The 18,367-nt window shown below is 35.2% G+C and overlaps 1 protein-coding gene and 2 long non-coding RNA genes across 3 annotated transcripts; 2 read left to right on the top strand and 1 right to left on the bottom strand.

Moving 5' to 3' along the window:
- Nucleotides 1-258: 258 nt before the first annotated feature.
- Nucleotides 259-2,325, bottom strand: LOC133877831 (uncharacterized). Its single transcript, XR_009901794.1, has 2 exons — nucleotides 1,807-2,325; nucleotides 259-1,208 (listed from the first exon to the last, which is right to left on the bottom strand). It is a non-coding gene; the product is annotated as an uncharacterized LOC133877831 (long non-coding RNA).
- A 7,763-nt stretch (nucleotides 2,326-10,088) lies between these two features.
- LOC133878243 (uncharacterized) lies at nucleotides 10,089-11,776 on the top strand. The gene is made up of 2 exons (XR_009901860.1): nucleotides 10,089-10,225; nucleotides 11,501-11,776. It is a non-coding gene; the product is annotated as an uncharacterized LOC133878243 (long non-coding RNA).
- A 504-nt stretch (nucleotides 11,777-12,280) lies between these two features.
- LOC133876876 (receptor-like protein 19) lies at nucleotides 12,281-14,770 on the top strand. Its single transcript, XM_062315114.1, has 3 exons — nucleotides 12,281-12,923; nucleotides 12,966-13,607; nucleotides 13,860-14,770. Exons 1-3 carry the CDS (start codon nucleotides 12,281-12,283, stop codon nucleotides 14,768-14,770), a joined length of 2,196 nt encoding a protein of 731 aa, XP_062171098.1.
- The last annotated feature ends 3,597 nt before the right edge of the window (nucleotides 14,771-18,367 follow it).

Here is an 18,367-nt window from a genome sequence, read left to right as displayed (position 1 = left end):
CCATCATTGACTTTTCTGGCAATAACTTTGATGGTCCTATACCTGAAGAAATTGGAGAAATTGCACTATTATATTTTCTTAACCTGTTGCACAATGCTTTAACAGGCCAAATCCCAGCATCTCTGGGAAAATTGAGTAATTTTGAGTATCTGGACCTGTCAAAAAATGAGCATACTGGTAAGCTTCTTGTGCAACTCACCAATGGTCTTATTTTCCTGTCTGTTCTAAACCTTTCATTCGACCAATTGGAGGGACAAATTTCATTCAACAAGCAATTTGCTACATTTCCAGAAGCTTCAGTCAAAGGAAACAGAAGATTATGTGATTTGCCTTTGAAATCACAGTGCTCACATGAGGAGGCACGATTGCCACCTCCAACATATGAAGAAAGTCATAGGAGTATGATTGAGTGAAATTACATATGTGCTGAATTGGGATTTGTTTTTGGCTTTGGAATTGTAATTGGGCCGCTTGTGTTTTGGAGGAGGTGGAGGATATGGTATTACAAACATGTTGATGACATTATTTTAAGAATCTTCTTAGAGAGAGAGCTCACCGGACCCTTTCATTTTCAAATTTTTTGGATTTCGAGTTATGTCACATTAGAGAGAGAAAGTCTCGAGAGCCTTCGTAGAGAGAGAGCCCCTCGTAATGTTTTGGTCGCCGGGGGGGGAGGCTTCACGCCTCCCCCTCCCGGTGTTTGGTCTCCCCCTAGTCTTGAAAGGGCTAGGGTGGTTTTTTTTGTTCTCTCCCAGGCTTGTTTCCAGGGGGTTTAGTTTTTCACTTCCAGCCCTTAAGGTTGTGGAGATTTTTATTCCTCCCAGTCTGACCCGGTGGGGGCTGTTTTTCTCCTAGCTTCTAGCTATGGAGCTTGGTTGTTTTATTTCTTTAGTTGTTTCTTTGTTTTTCTTTTCCAGCAGAAGGAGTTTCAAGCTACTGGTTTTGTGGTTTTGGTGCTTGTGGTGTGTCTCCTACGAGGCGTTTCTGACTGTGCTTTATCAGTGTGATTTTTTCTTTGGTGCTAGATCTATGCGTTTTGGCTCGAATTCATGCGACACACGCCTCCCTGTGGTGGTCGTCGGCCTCCTTCGGTCCAGTAGTCACACGCCGTGGCCGTGTGGTTCTCCCTTGTTAGGCGGGTGGCCAACACGCGCCGAGGAGCTTTCTCCCTGGTCCTGCACGTGAGGGTCATGAACCACTTCTCTGATCTAACATTAACAACATACAATAAAGCATTAATCATAAGCTAATATAATCATCAATTTACCATCCCAAAACTATTTTTGAATTTCACCAAAACCCATTACAAATGCATAATCAACATATCCATACAAGTAAGGAATCCAACCTAAGTCACAACTCATACACATATGCCCTAAATCAAACCCTAAATTCGGATTTCCATCAAAATAATATTACAAATCCTCCATTAATAACCAATTGTCCATAGCCAACAAAAGCCACCAAAATCAACATCACCAATGCAAATCAACCAACTAAAGCTACCAAAACCGAAATCCATACCCTGCCATACCACCATCAAAGCCAACAAGAAATCTAACACAATCAAACCCCTAAACCCCAAATATCCATTCTGTATAACACCAATAACCATTCGGTTATTCCAAAAATATAGACAAATCACAATAAAACCCTAGGTTTCTCAACAAATCCCAAATCAATTTCTATTTTCGTTTATCATTACCCTAAAATTATAACCACAAACAATAACCCATAAAAACCCTAAAATTCCATTTTATAAATCCAAAACGCTTAAAATCATTCAAGAATTCACTTGAAAATTACCTAAAAAAATGGAGCTCAAGAACCACCGGAAATCCCTCACTGGGCCGCCGGAAAATTCGCCGGAAATCCACCGGGAGTCGCCGGATTTTGCTCCAAAATCCCCCGGAAATCACTCCTTTGGCCCCACCGATGTCCCCTGCTCTGACCCACACTGAAACACCGGGAAAAATCGGGCTTTCAGGAGGATCGGGTTTCACCCTTCGGTTCTCCACAGGTCACGGGTCACCGACGTCGACGGGCTCGGCTCGAGTCTGCTACGGGTCTCTGGGTTTCTCTTCTTCTCCGGTTCGCACTCCCTCTCCGACAGCTTCACTCTCTCTCTCGGACTCACTCTCTCAAACTCCCCTTTCTCTCTTTCTCAATCTCCGTCTCTCGAGTCTCCCTCTCTCTGTTTCACTCTCTGTGGGTCACTCGAGCAGAAGAACAAAGCAGAAGAAATGGAGAAGAAAGAAGAAAGGGAGAAGAAGAAAATGAAATGGGCGTGCAAGTTGCAACAGGGGCTGTGCGGGTGAGGGAAAAAAAAAAAAAAAAGAATTGGATAAGATGAAGGACACTTGGCAAGCTGTGGGTGGTTAAGACGAGATGAAGAAATCTCCCACAATCAAATTGGGCTATGACACGTGGCAAGGATGAGATCCCCCTTCATTTAAAGCCCCCAACTATTATAAATTATACTTGGACCCCCAAATCTATTAATCCTATCATTTAACATTTAATATCTAACCCCACATTTAATTTTATCGACATATTGGTTAATGTGATTAATTATTTATTCAACTGAGACCTACTATAATTCATTCATCTTAACACCATGGTATTTTATTTCCATAATATAAATATTGATCACATCTATTTAATAAATGTAATCTTATTATTATTATTATTATTATTATTATTTCCTAAAGATCTATTAGTAATATTTTATTATTCTAGTTCCATTATTTTATCTAATATTAATTTTATTTTGATAATATAAATACTATCACTTAGAACCTAAACATTAGTTTCATCAAATTAATAAATGAAATTTATTAATTGCTAAACTCCCTATTTAATTTCTTGGTCTTTACAACGCGTGCTCAACACGTGCTGGCTCCAGCATCGACGTTCCCGGAGCTGGTGATTGTAGTATTTTCTGCTTTGTATATTCCCTTGTGTCTACTGTTGCTCACAGTGTGTCTACTTGTAATGCATAAATGTTTCATGGACTTATTTGTTATTTGTGATAGACTAGACTAGCCCTCTGATCTTGTTTAGTATGGGCTTAATTGTATAGAGTGGCTCCAATTGGTGTCCTTGTAATATTTGTGTATTGTGTTTAGGCATCTGCTTTAAGTTAGGCTTTGGTTTTTGACTTAAGGTTTAAAGGGGTCTTGTACCTCTATCCTTGTATTCACCTTCGAGCGCTTTCAGAAATATATGGTAGCACATACTATCTTGTTCAAAAAAAAAAAATCTTCCCTCAACTGTGTCTTAGAAAATAGCGTCATCGAAGAAAAGTATTCAGATATCGAGAGCCGAGGCACTAGTTATAGTTATGATCAAGGCATCACCTTCAAGTTTGTCATGATAACCTCTTCATTTTCTAGTTTCAACACAAATCAAAATGAAAAAATGCATATAATTGCATGCCATTGTTTTCTTAAGGTATGACTCCAATGGCAACCCAAACGAGGAATGCCCACATTTCCAAGCATCTTATTTGTGGAAATGCATGTGGGCTTCCATAAGAAGAACCCATGATACCTTGAATCCAATAGCGCCTCATATGACCATTAATTGTTTTCAACTCTATGGGTCTCGAGGCCATTCACAATTCAATATGTATCAATCTTCCAATTCCTTCTATGTATGTGTTTCTACTTTCGAAGAGTGTTTTTTGAACTTTGATCTCTTTTGCATAAAATTTCACAAAAATTATAAAAGCAATAGCTGTATTTAATTTTTATGCATTATAAGCATTATTCTGGTTCCCATAAGATCAGTTGTTCTTCTCCTTGGCCTGTGCAATTATATTGGAATATGCGACCTTTTGATTATTGTGATAGACCTTTTAGGAACGTAGCCTTTGTAGGATTTATTAGGCAAATCTTTCACGTGTTTGTTGGAGTAAAGGTTCTATTTTCGTGTGCCATTAATTTTTGTAGCAATGCATAATTAATTTTATAAATATGAGAGATAGATACGTTAAAATTTTAATTACTGTAATCTATGAAATAGGTTGATTTGTTACTGAGAAACGATGTCAGTACTGTTCCTCATTTTTGAATTTGAGCAGTTGACATTGACTTGCACCAATGTACGCCTCACTTGCAGAGATATGTTACTCCAAGCTAGTTTATTCTGGATGGAGTTTGCTGAAGTTCATAAGGTCTCTCCCATGGCGCTTAATAATTCACACTACTTTTGTCATTCTGTCGATCAAGATGATCACCAGTGTACCTCTTTGGATTCTAATTATTTTAGTGTTGCTTGTGCTTGAAAAGCACGTGGGACTGAATTCTATTTATTTCTAAGCAGTTTCCTACTCAAAAGTGTTTCTGTGTCTTTCTATTGTCCACTTGTTCATCCCTCAACGCCTTGAGGTTATTCTTAAATGGTCCGTCTTCTCTCACATCATCAATTCGGCTGCAGAGAAGCAGGGGTCAAACTAAAATTTCAGGAGCGGGACATAACTAAAAAAATCATTTTTAGGGATAAAAATGAATTTTGGAGGATTCATTTCGTAAAAATACCTAAAATTTAGAAAAAGAAATAACGAGAAAAATATACATAACTCCCTTAAACTACTATCAAATTGTCAATGTCCTCCTCAAACTATTAATTATGTTGATGTCTCCTTAAACTATTAAAAAATGTCAATGTCCCCCAAAGAAGGCAAAAATGGTTCAAAATTTTTTTCATTAAAACAAAAATTGTTAAAGTAATTTCAAAATTAATATGTATATATATTTATTTTGTTTTTTGTGAATGTTTTAAAAGGAAAGTATTAAATTAGAGCATTAAATGAAAGATAGTCTCACATGGAAAAGGACCAGGATCCTCTCCAGTTGAAAATCAACTGGAGAGGAGCTGGTCATTTATACTCAAGAGTATTTTTGTAATTTCAAATGGTATAAAATTACAAAAATACCCCTAGGTATAAATGACCGGTTTCTATTCAGTTGAAAATCAACAGGAGAGGATCCTATTGCCATGAAAAAAGAAAAAGTGTAGTTGGCATTTATAAGACACAGCGCACTTTAAGCATTTAAAGTAATGCTTGGGTGTATGCACTTATGTATATACTTTAGTACAGTGTGAAGAAAAAAAAACAAAAACAAAAACAAAAATGTACACAAAAATTATTAAAAAATTGAAAAGAAAAAAGAAAAACCGGTTTTTTTAATTTTTTTTTTTTATATAATTATTGGAATTTTTATGATTTTAAGAAGGGTATTTTTGTTATTCAAGGAACATTAACATTTTTTGATACTTTAGGGAGGGACATTGACACAATTGATAGTTTTGGAGGTGAGGGAGGCATTGACAATGAGGTGATACTTTGAGTGTGGTAATGCATATTTTTCCCCCAAAAAAAACTCAAAAATTTTGTGACATTTTGTATATTTTGAAGGCACCCGAAACCCTTCCAAGCTAGGAGTAGTTCCACCTCTAATTGAAATTGGGTTTTTTGAAAGCTATAAGCTTATATATAACATTGCTTCCTTGTTTTGGTCCGAGTACCAGTAGAAAGCTGAAACCATTTGGGGGTGAAAAGTTAATATTGACGAGGCCATGCCATAGAAAATCGTACCTTTATAGAAGAAAAAAAAATCCGCTAATCAATCGAAAAGTTACTGCTTTCCTCTGTCAAATTTGGCTGCCCATAAAGTTGCGGTGCCAGAACCGGTGGGAATTCCCCCACCTCCACTTGTGACTTGTCTTCCACATTCCTCCTTTCATTCTAGAATTCTGATTTCTATGACCCAACGTTCTATTTTTTTACAACGTCAACTGCACTTATGATTCAAATAATTCTCTTTAAAGTAATTATATAGAAGGAAAGCAAGAGAACAAAACATAAAGAGCATCTAGCAGAACTATTGGTAAATGGCTTATAATAGTTAAATTTAATTATTATAAGTTAATTTTTGTGTCTGAGTAAAGTAGCTAGCTACTTTAACATTTTTTCTTACAGAATGAATAATGGACAAGCTCTTCTGTTCATTCTATAAGGAATAAACAATTGAAAAAAAATGTTACTATTTATTTGTTTGTTGGTTTCTCTTTCTCCTCACCCATATTCGATCATCTTCCTTCATTGATCACACCTGTGCTTAATGATGCTTGAGAATATAAGTGAATAATTTCAATACCAAGTGAATAATTTCAATGAATTTCCACTGTATGGTACATCGAAAAGAATGAGAAATCCATTGTAGGTGACTCCGTCAATGTGAAAATCTAATATTTTTCTTTTGATTGAGTGTTGGTAAGAATATAATAAAAGAAATGAGAAATAATATTTAAAAACAAGTAGAGAATTAATATAGTACTAGAAAATCTGTTAAAAAAGGTATAGAAAAAGTAGTAACTAATAAAGTAGAAAGTTGTAATTTTTTAGTAGCTATTTTGCCTATTACCATTGTCTTGATCCATTAATTTGAAGGGTGAAGGATGGGAGAAGAAAGTTTGAAGTTATGTTCTAAAGAAGAAAAGTACTTGATAATTCTAATCATGCAAACATTATCCATTAATTTGAGTAATATACGCTCATGGCAAAAAGAATCCCACTGATCTAATCATCTAACGTTGAGGGAAAAAAGAAGAACGTAAATATGTGTATTTTTAAAAATTAATTGTAAATCTTGCTAATAGTGGAAAGAAAGAAAGCCGTTCCATAAATTTAGGAGAAATTATATTTAATCCCACATATGGCCCTAAAAATTTAATGATAATTTTGAAAAGTAAGAGAATGAGAGAAGAACCGAAAGAAAATATATAACACGTCTCTTTAACTAATGTGCCATACCAATTTACTAAAGGCATTAAAAAAAAATTCAAAAATACCCTATCGTTAGGATTTTTTTTTCTTCAAATTTTTAGGAGTATTTTTGTCTTTTTAAGACAAAATAGAGACATTGCAACTCCAATTGTAAATTGATATGGTACATTAATTAAACCAATTGAAAAATTGAGGGGATAGATATGGCGGGGATGGGGGATGATATAAAAATACCCATTACACATTAATTACAAACTCTTCTCTAACATGGGGTGGGACCCACCATCACATGGACCCTACCCCATGTGAGTGGGAATTAAGATCCCCTAAATTTTAAAATTGATTCCCATAAATCAATTGTTTCAGTTTTCGCAAGGAATAGTACGTAGTGGCAACTTCCTTTTAGTCTCTGAATCAAAACCACAACTTTCTTATATTTAGTCTTGTAATATTGGAAGACCAATGATTCAAAACGGATGGCCACGAGCTAAGTAAACCTCACAAAGAAGTCGAAAAAGAGAAGAAATTTGAAAGGTCTCTCTTCTCTCTTACTTCATCTTCTTCTTCTTGGTCGGCCACGTACCACTCAGAGTCACAGGTCAAAAAGTCGTGCCAGTGGAACTTTCCTGGCCTCATCCTCCACCATTATATTTTCATCTATATATTTAATCACACGCAAAGCAAATTAATACAATCCTGAATCCACTATTAATATCACCACCTCTTCCATTCCAATGAGACTTCCAGTCTTTTCATGGCTTTCTCGATGCCCATTTACTCACTTTTCCTTGGCATTTGTGTCTTTGGGGCGTCTGGCCGATGTATTCGCAACCAAGCAGTCCTTGTTGCTGCAATTGAAGAACAACCTTACATTCGATCCTGCTATGTCCAAAAAAACTTGTTAAGTGGAATCAAAGTGTTGATTGCTGTTCTTGGGAAGGCGTAACTTGCAATGACGGGCGTGTAATGTCCAAGAAATTATTTGATGAGTTTATTATGAATTAAATTAATGTAAGCCCACTTAGTGTGGTAAAATCACACTTGTGGATTTAATTTAGATAAGTGAAGAGAAAATGGTAGAATATTATTAATGGGTTTTTAGGATTTAATAAAAATAAGTTTATTTAGTGTAGTAAAATGAAACCAAGTGTTTTATTTTATCCTATGGACTTTTAAAGAATAGCCCAAGAAAAGAGAATAAGAATGATGTTTTTGAGGCCCAAATCAGGAATTTTTACTAATACCCTCAAAAATTACTTAAAGTGGGGGGCATTTTCGGAATTTATGCATAACCCTTATCCTCTCTATGTGGCTCACGACACTCTCTCTCTCACAATCAGATTTTCACTACTCTTCTCCCTAAAAACGCAGCAGCACTCGGTCTCTCTTCCTCTCCACCAACCCGTGCGCTCCTCTCCCTCTCAACTCTCATCTCTTCTTCACACAAGCTCGGATTAGCATGAGAATGGGCTAAGCTCGTGTGAAGGACAAAGAGCAACGGTTTCATGGGCTGAAAACAGTAGGTAATTTCTCAAATCCTCTTGCTCATCATTCTCTTTCACATGGGTTAAGGTTTGAGCAATGAATTACACACCTTAAATTAGCTAAAGCAGTACGTATGAGTGATTATAGAGGCTGATTTGGTAGATTTAAATTCTGAAATTTCTCACTTTTCTTTCCCTATTCACGTGAAGCTTGAGCTTGGATCTTGGGTCTTGCTTCCAAGTGAAAGTTCCATCATCTACAAGACTAAAGTAGTGATTATCAACTTCAAAGGGGTTTAATATACCGATTATTCTAAGATAATTCGTAATCCCTAATTTGTCTAAGTTAAGTCAATTTTTGGGTGTTAGACTAAATCCCTAAAATTAGCTTGGGGTTTTTATATATAATGAATTCCTATACATAATTTTAGCCATGGGTTGTTGAATTAAAGGATTAAGACCCCAATTTTGTTAATGGTTGAAGTATGGGCATTAACCCTAAATTTGTTAAAATTGTTGAAATCTTAGAGTTTAATTTTGTCTATGTTTTTGGATTGAATCCGAAAATGGGTATGGATTTTATGGGATTTGATTTAGATGAAAATTTAGGGTTTATGGTGATTTTTGGAAGTGATGGCCTAATGGTGTTTTTATTATGGGGTTTTGTTTCTTGTAGCTTTCATGGTTGATTATGTTAGTTGATTTTGGTTGTGGATTTTGAATTAGGAATTTTGGAGATATGATTTTGAGTTTACTCATGTTGCTAACCAAATTAGAAATGGTTTTTAAAGGTGGGATTTCCTATCTTGGTCATGCGATGTTTTAAGTATTTATATTTAGTATGTGTAATAGTGATAGAGATGATTTTGATGGGTATTTTGATGAAAACCCTAAATCTGGTTTGTATTTGTAAATGAGATAATTATGTTAGTTTATGACTATTTGTTAGGGATTAAGTTTATTTATGTTCTAGGGTTGATGTTAGCTTAATTGGAGATGAACTTTGAGGGTTTGGTGTGGAGATACCGAATTGGTATTCTTGGAAGTTTGGTTTTAGGCTTTTGATAATTGTTAATGTCTTGGCCATTGATTGAGGTTGGTTTTAGAACTCATGCATATGGTGACCTTATATGTGAGTTGAAATGAGAGGTGTGTGGTGTTGTATTGATGGACTTAGTGTGGTGGAGGAGTCTCGGAGAAGTTGATTTTGGTTATGTGACGGAGTTTTGAATTATGCCCTAAAAGGAGTTGAGTTAGTTATTATGTTGTAAGTGGTTAAATGAACAAGATAATAACTAATATAAATTAAGGAGTAAAGGCAACATAGAGTAAGTGAGCAAATAAAATATATTAACATAAAGAATGAATAAATCCATGAGTAGGTAAAGTAATTATATAAATGGATTATGGATTTAGGCTAATATAATTGAAGACATTAAGATAATCTTTAAGTATAAGTCACTAAAGTTCTAGGTTGGAAAGACTTAATGGATTAGCCTAAAGTGTTGTATGTGTATATGTATATATGTATACATGTACATGTATATGACTAAAATATATATATATATATATATTGTTAACTTAGTGAAGGAATTACAAACTATAGAAAATGGTTAACAATAATAGGGTGATACAACAATAATATGTAAACCAACAAAAATAGTAAACACACATTTGTGCTTAATAAGCAAAATATAATAAGAACCTATAACCAATGACTAATCTAATAATAGCTTAAGATATCTAGATAGCTTTCGAAGCGAGTGACGTGACGTGTGAGCATGCGGGTAGCTTTTGTGTCATAAAGTATAGAGTTCAATCGCATAGTCTAATGTTACCAATGTTTGCAAGATCATGTTCGGATTGGAGACTTTAATTGGTTCTCCAATGTAGAGTCCAAGTGACTAGAGTCCAAGGAGTGTTCGAGTTGGAGTCCAATGCAGCCAAGGTGGGTATTCCACTCACTGAGAAAATATATATTTTTATATGTATTGGATTGATAAAAATATATATATTGTTTATGAAACTGAACCAACCATATGATGAAATGTATATGCTTTGAGATGATTTGTTTAGTTTCGATTATGTTTAAATTATATCAATGATGTTAAAGAGATAGTGTATGAGTGAAAAGTATTGAATAGATTTAAAGTGTTAAGTTCTGCGGTTGAGATTTAAATTATGCAAATTGTTTGAGAACATGTCATGTTGAAACTGCGTAGATTTGATAAAGAAACTAAGTTTTGAATGATTTCAAAGTGTTGGATTAAATGCTGGATTTGTTTAGTTTTGAGAGGATGTGATTTAACAACTGCATGATTTCAACATGATACAGTAGTGAAATATATACTGGTCAAGCACGGAACATTGAGCATGTAGTATAGAGCATACATATCAGAGTAACAGTATCAGCAGAGTAACAGTATCAGCACATTGAGGCAGTATCAGCAACACATTGAGGCATGCATAGCATATATAACATTGTTTTGTGAGAGATGTTTTTATGCTATGAGTAGTTTTGCTAGACGTATTGGTATGCATAAGAGTCTTCATGAAAAGATCTTATGTATATTTCTATCGGATAGTCATGTGTTAATATCATACATTGAACTTGAAAGTACATGGATACATGACTACCCAGGTGCGAGTAATGGCATATCTATGAGTAGGAAGGTTGACTGTTCTTGTTCTTCAGGAAAGACGTGTTAGCATGATTGAGTTTAACTCTAGTGCTCTCATGATCTATTGACGTCAAGGCACGAAGCTGGAATACGATTAGAGATGGTGTTGCGAGTGTTTTGTTGAAGGATGTTATCCTAGTACGGTAAAGTAAGATGCCATGTTCTTTGCTTAAGACCTATGTGTATACATGATATCTGTGATGGAGTGATCGTGTGCACATATGTCCAAGCGACCGGTGAAAAGTATTATTATAGAGGGGTCTATATGTAGAAACTTCCAAGGAGGGATGTCTGGAACTTCTACATGTTTTCACAGCTATATAGTATGTTTTAAATGATTTCTGAATAGTCGGTGTTTGTTACATTAGCTATTGGTAAATTGTAGCTAATATAGTGCTCGCACGACTAAAAATAAAATAATGGTTGGTTCTTTGTGAAAACTCAGTTAGTCTTATACCACTGAGGTCTTAGTATGAGGTAGACTAAGGCGGTGAACTCATTCTTTCACCTATGCGGATGTGGATACCACCACAACCGTGTAGATGATGTTTCTTTGGCTACAGGTACTTCGGTATAGTCGATGGGTCGTTAGCAGTGTGCTTGGGATATTATGACTGAAGCTCACCGCGACGGTTGTAATTGTCGGACCACGGGTTGTCCACTATTTTATAGGTTTGGTATGGCTTGTGACGTTTGTGTCACTTATTCTTTGTTAAGCCATTATTGTTATAGTGTTAATAAGACTCAAACAGATAGATGTTAAATGGCTCTTTGTTGTAATTAATTTGTGATAGATGTATAAGTTGTAATTTCCGCTATTCAGATTTATGTTTTCCGCTGCATAGATAGATGTATGTTATACTCTGATTACAGGTACATGTTATGGGGCATGTGTCATATGTTGGCTTTGCGACATATCGTCGTGCCACTGCGATGACTCGTTTTTACGTTTTATATATATATATATATATATAAAAAAAAAAATAAAAAAAAAAAAAAGGGTCGTCACAGGGCGTGTTATTGGTCTTGACCTGGCTAACAAATCCATCTCGGGTGGACTTGACCATTCAAGCAGCCTTTTTTATCTTCAGCATCTTCGGAGCTTGAGTTTGGCTTATAACAACTTCAATAGTTATCCCATTCCATCAAAGTTTCAGAAGTTGTCGAATTTGAGGTATTTGAATCTATCAAATGCTGGTTTTGTAGGGCAGATTCCTATTGTTATTTCGCATTTGACAAAGTTGGTTACTCTTGATTTATCTATCAATTCTGACTTCTTCGAAACTGTTCCTTCCTTGACACTTGAGAATCCAAATTTAAATATGCTCGTTCAGAACCTTTCTGAGCTTGTCGAACTTTATCTTGATGGTATAGCTATATCATCGCAAGGTAAAGAGTGGTGTCACGTCTTATCAACTTCGATGCCAAATTTGAGAGTGTTGAGCTTGTCAAAATGCAATCTTTCAGGCCCTATTGATTTCTCGTTACAGAATCTTAAGTCCCTCTCAGTTATTCAGTTGAATGGTAACGACTTTTCTTCTCCAATTCCAATTTTTTTTGCAGATTTTAAAAATCTGACATCTTTGGAAGTCTCCTCTTCTAGTTTGAATGGAAAGTTTCCAAAAAAGATTTTCCAAGTTCCAACACTACAAACGATTGACTTATCACACGATGACCTGCGAGGTTCTTTGCCAGAATTTTCTCCAAATGTATCTCTTCGAACCATGGTTCTCAACTATAAAGGATTTTCAAGGTCATTGCCACATTCTATTGGCAATCTTAAAATATGGTCAACAATAGATATTTCGAATTGCAATTTCAGAGGATCAATTCCAAACTCAATGGCAGGCCTCACACAATTGGTCTATTTGGACATGTCACTGAACATGGTTAGTGGATCAATTCCAGTATTTAGCATGACCAAGAATTTGACCAACCTAGACCTTTCTTCCAATAATCTTACTGGTTAGATTACTTCAACTCACTGGGAAAAACTTCTGCATCTAGAGATTCTTGATTTAAGTTACAATTCATTAAACAGGGATATTCCAGTTTCATTGTTTCCCCTCCCGTCATTGCAGGCATTACGACTATCCAATAACCAATTTTCTGGGCAACTCAAGGAATTTTCCAACATTTCTTCTAACAAACTAGAAGAGCTTGATTTGAGCAATAACGAGTTGGAAGGGCCAATACCCATATCCATCTTTCAACTTCGAGGTCTTGTAATCCTCCTTCTTTCTTCAAACAACTTTGATGGCTCCAATTTGTTGGTTGAATATAGTGGATTTAACCTTTCATCTTCCCACATTCCCCAAATTGCTTGGTTAGGCTTGGCTTCTAGCAAGTTGAAAAAAATTCCTGATTTCTGTAGAAACCAATCCATGTTATACTCTTTAGACCTTTCGAGGAACCAGATATATGGAGAGATGCCTAATTGGATCTGGAAACTTCCCCAACTTAGATTTCTAAATCTCACTTATAACTACTTGGTCACTCTCGAAGGACCTATCTCCAATCTCTCTTTTATTGCGAGATCTCTAGACTTTCGATCCAACCAGTTCCAAGGCCAACTCCCAGTTGTCCCACTTGTCAGCTACTTGGATTTCTCCATGAATGATTTTCATTCTGCCTTACCAGCTAGCATCGGTCAGTCCCTTGAATCCACACAATTCTTTTCTATTTCAAGTAATAAATTATATGGGAGTATCCATGGATTCATATGTAATGCTACATATCTTTGATTTCTCGATCTGTCTAATAATTACATCAGTGGCACAATTCCCCAATGCTTGATTGAGATGAGTGGGGCTCTTCTTCATGTATTGAGTCTAAGGAGAAACAATCTCAATGGTACAATTCCTGATACTTTTCCAGAGTCTTGTTATTTACAAACTTTAGCTATCAATAAAAACCATCTAGAGGGAAAGTTACCGAAATCTCTGAAGAATTGCCATTCATTGGAGGTCTTGGACATTGGTAACAACCACATCAAGGAAACCTTCCCATTTTACTTGAATGGATTAGCCCTATTGAAGGTTCTTATTTTGCGATCGAACAAATTTTATGGGCCCATTGGTCATCCAAAGCTTGCCCCTTGGCCGATGCTTCAAATCATAGATGTAGCTTCAAACAATTTTACCGGTAACCTGCCAATAGTTCTCCTTTCTACTTTGATGGCAGTGATGAATCATGCACATGAGGCCAAATCTGAACTCAATCACATCCAAGTTCAAATTGGTACTTTTTACTATCAAGATAAACTAACAGTTAGTAGCAAGGGTTTAGAGGTGCAGCTGGTGAAGATCCTAACTATCTTCACCACCATTGATTTTTCTTGCAACAACTTTGATGGTCCTATACTTGAAGAAATTGGAGAATTCACATTGTTATATATTCTCAACTTGTCGCATAATGCTTTCATGGGCCAAATTCCAGTATCTCTGGGGAAATTGAGTAATCTTGAGTCACTAGACTTGTCAAGTAACAAGCTTACTAGAGAGATTCATATGCAACTCACCAATGGTCTTATTTTCCTTTCGGTCCTCAACCTTTCGTTCAACCAATTGGTGGGACATATTCCATTTATCAAGCAATTCTCTACATTTTCAGAAAATTCCTTCAAAGAAAACAAAAGATTATGTGGTTTGCCTTTGAAATCACAGTACTCACATGAGGAGTCACGATTGTCACCTCCAACGTATGAAGAATCTCATAGGAATATGATTGAGTGGAATTACATAAGTGCTAAATTGGGATTTGTTTTTGGGTTTGGAATTGTAATGGGGCCCCTTATGTTTTGGAAGAGGTAGAGGATATGGTATTACAAACATGTTGATGACATTCTTTTCAACATCTTCCCTAAATCTTCCCTAAACTGTATCTTGGAAATATCGTCGAAGACCAGCATTCAACAATCAGCAGCTGAGGCACTAGTTGTAGTTATGATCAGAGGCAACACCTCCAGGTTTGTCATGAAAATCTCTTGCTTTTTTACTTTCAATATAAATCAAAATGAAAATTTATCCACATAATTGGATGCCAGCGTTTTCTTAAGGCATGATTCCAATGGCAAATGTAACTTCACACGGCAACCCAAATGAAGAATGCCCACATTTCCAAGCATCTTATTTGCAAAAATACATGTGGGCTTCCATAGGAATTGAAGATGCCTTGAATCAAATGGCTTCTTGTGACCATTTCTTCACAATTCATTATGTATCTTTAATTAGTAATTAGTTGCAATGACTCTGATGCAGCTAGGGGGGAATGTTCTTGAATTTGAGCAGTTGAAAGTGACTTTTGATTTAAAGGACTAACTCCATACTTAATTACTTTCACTTGTAGAGATATGTTGCTCCAAGTTTACTCCGGAGGGAGTTTGTTGAAGTCTATAAGTTTTCTTTGATGGCACTAAATAATTCACAGTAATTTTGTGAGGTTGTTAATCAAGATGATTATGATTGTAACTCTTTGAATTCTAATTATATTTCATGTTTAATGCTTTATTTTAGTGTTGCTTGTGCTTGGAAAGCATGTCAGACTGACATGGCGATGTAACTTGTTAATAAAAAAAAATGAGGTGAAAATAAAATTTTGAAGTTGCTGATTGTTAAAATATTGATTAAATGATTAAATTTATCTATTTTTATCATCTTATGCTTTTGTGACAAGTGGCGATTTAACATGGTATCAGTTCGAACTCTGTTTCTTTCATGTACCTTCAATTTTTCAGTTAAATATTCAACGAGTTGGCCTTTTAGGTCTCATCTATTAAAATGAAGTTTGAGCCCATACATGAGAGAGAGTGTTAAAGTATTGATTAAATGATTAAATTTACCTCTTCTTATGAGTTTAAGCATTTGAATTTGGTGGTGATTTAACAAGAGGATGCTGCATGAGTTTGTGGAGGCATTTTAGTGAAAATAGTAATAATTCTAGCATTTTTCAATAAACAAATACAACAGAAGACTCATCTTGCACATAAAATAAAATTTAAATAACTTGGCAAAATCTAAATCGTAGATGGAGAAGAATGAAAGGAGAGTCCACCATAGGTGAATGGTTCCCTTTTTGTGTAAAGTTTAATTCTTTAGGGTTTTTCATGATCGATTAAATGGTCATCATTTATAAAATTAAATTAAAAATTTGTCTGCTTTTATTTTACATAACCTTGTGCTTATACAAAATAAAGAGAGATTATATGTATTGATTAAAGAGAGCTTGAGAGACTATGTATGATGTATCTACTATCGATGAATAAGGATAGAATTAGAAATTTAACTTTAGGGACCAGATTATATCATTTTCTTTTTTTCAAGGGCCAAAATAAGAGGAAAGAAAAAAAGACCTAAACTATTTTTTTTTTAATAAATTTAACGATCAAAAACCTCTTTTTAATATTTTTTTTTCTTTTTTAGGAGGGACCCCCTACAGCCGTCCCTTAAGTTTGTCTCTCTACCTAGATAGGTTAGTCCCTCACATTAAAAAATAAAATAAAAAAATCTTAAGAAAAATACGTAGGGATAATCGCACTACTGATCCCTGGGGTTGGCTTAAATTACGAATCACTCTCTAAACTTGTTTTTTCGTCCACCAAGTTAACAGAATCCATTAATTTGCCACGTCATATAAATAGTGAGACAACTTCTAAATATCATTTGTATTGTAATCTACTAACGGAATTTGTTTACTTGATGGACGAAAACCCGGTTCAGAGAGTGATTTGTAATTATAGTAACACATGAAGTGATTCGTAATTTAGGCCAACCCTAGGGACCAGTGATGCAATTATCTAAAATACATATATTTTCTCAAACTACTACTCAATTGTTAATGCCCCATCCCAAAACTACTGATTGCATCAATGTCCACTTATGCTCTGTTTGTTTCGACGTAAAATGTTTTCCGTTGTAAAATATTTTCAACAAAATCATTTTTCAAATAAAAAAAAAATGATTTTCCGACAACGTCCGGCAGACGTCACCAGATTCCGACAAACCACATTCGGGCCAAACTGGCTAGAATTTGACCAATACGGCCAGAATTTGGACGGAATATGGCAGAAATTTCTAGATTCCGCCCAATCTGGCCAGATTCTGGTAGAAATTTTTAGATTCTGGCCAAACAGGCCAGAATCCGGTTCCGGCATACCAGATTTCAGTCGGATATCAAAATTCAGGGATCTTTGGTGATAGAGTCGGGCTACCAATAAATTTCAATGTCCGGCGGTGACGGATTCCTACAAACGTACCTGCAAAAATGAAGAATTTAAAAACCGTAAATCATTTTTCAAAAATTAAAGAGGCTTTTACGGTCAAACTGAAAATAATTTCTGTTGACCATTATTTTTGCCTTCACCAAACACCGAAAAATGCCAAAAACATTTTACGCTAAAACAAATAAAGCGTTAAACTACAAAAGAAAAATTGTCCATGTACCCATTTTGTCCCAAAAAAGACAAAATTGACCTTAACAATTTTTTAAAAGCACAAAAATACTCTTATAAATTTGAAAAAAAAAATGGTGAAGACCCACTGCGTGGGTCTCCATTTTTCAATTTTTTAAATTTTCATTAAGTGTATTTTTGTTATTGAGTGACATTGATTATTTTTATTAGTTTGGAAAGATATTGACGCAATTTGAATATAAGATATGTTAGCTGCACAACAATTGCACAATAATATTGATGTGTCCAACATTTTTCATTTTGGGATGTGTTACTCATACATCACATTATCCTACATCAAACTTACACCAAGACACATTAGGTGTGAGCCCCATGTATATGGGACCCACATATATAGGACCCACATGCATGGGTTCCACACTCAATGTGTCTTGGTGTAGGATTGATGTAGGGTAATGTGATGTAAAAAAACCATTTCCCTTTCATTTTTTGTTTTTTAGAAAAAGTTTATGCCTTTGTTGTGTAAAAATTGTGTAAATAATATATCTCTTTTGATATACATTAACAGAAATTGTTTGAGAGGAGTATATATATATTTTTTATTTAAAAAATAATAATAATAATCTTATCATAGAGTATTAACATGGGATCCTTTCCTTTGGTTTTGACTTTGGAACACTTTGATGATCTTTGGCAGAAAACGACACAAAGAAAGCACTGAGCACATATGATGTGTATTCCATGTAGACTGAGTCACCGAGGCAACGCGTTTTCTTGTCGTGGGAAAGTCTTCGCCACAAGTTGCTTTTTAAAGGGCATGAAAAGCAACTAAGAGCACTAGTAGCAGTTACCCTATATTGGTTCCCTTCCCTATATTTAGAGAAAATTTCATGAAAAACATCAAAAAACCTTCCACAGCAGATGCCCTATATTTAGATGAGGGGGTTGGGAATGAATAGTGATTCCCTATGTATACATGTCTACTATTCATTCCCTATGT

The sequence above is a fragment of the Alnus glutinosa genome, chromosome 9 (assembly GCF_958979055.1).
Source record: "Alnus glutinosa chromosome 9, dhAlnGlut1.1, whole genome shotgun sequence".
NCBI classification, from domain to species: Eukaryota; Viridiplantae; Streptophyta; class Magnoliopsida; order Fagales; family Betulaceae; genus Alnus; species Alnus glutinosa.
This window is presented reverse-complemented; position numbering and strand designations above follow the sequence as displayed.

What these genes read in the sequence shown, in the direction of transcription:
- LOC133876876 (XM_062315114.1), top strand. Translation starts at nt 12,281, where the DNA reads ATGCTCGTTCAGAACCTTTCTGAGCTTGTCGAACTTTATCTTGATGGT. An exon ending in TTCTTCCAATAATCTTACTG is followed by an intron (nt 12,924 to 12,965) that starts GTTAGATTACTT and finishes TTCTGCATCTAG; the next exon opens with AGATTCTTGATTTAAGTTAC. An exon ending in TGCCTTACCAGCTAGCATCG is followed by an intron (nt 13,608 to 13,859) that starts GTCAGTCCCTTG and finishes TACAAACTTTAG; the next exon opens with CTATCAATAAAAACCATCTA.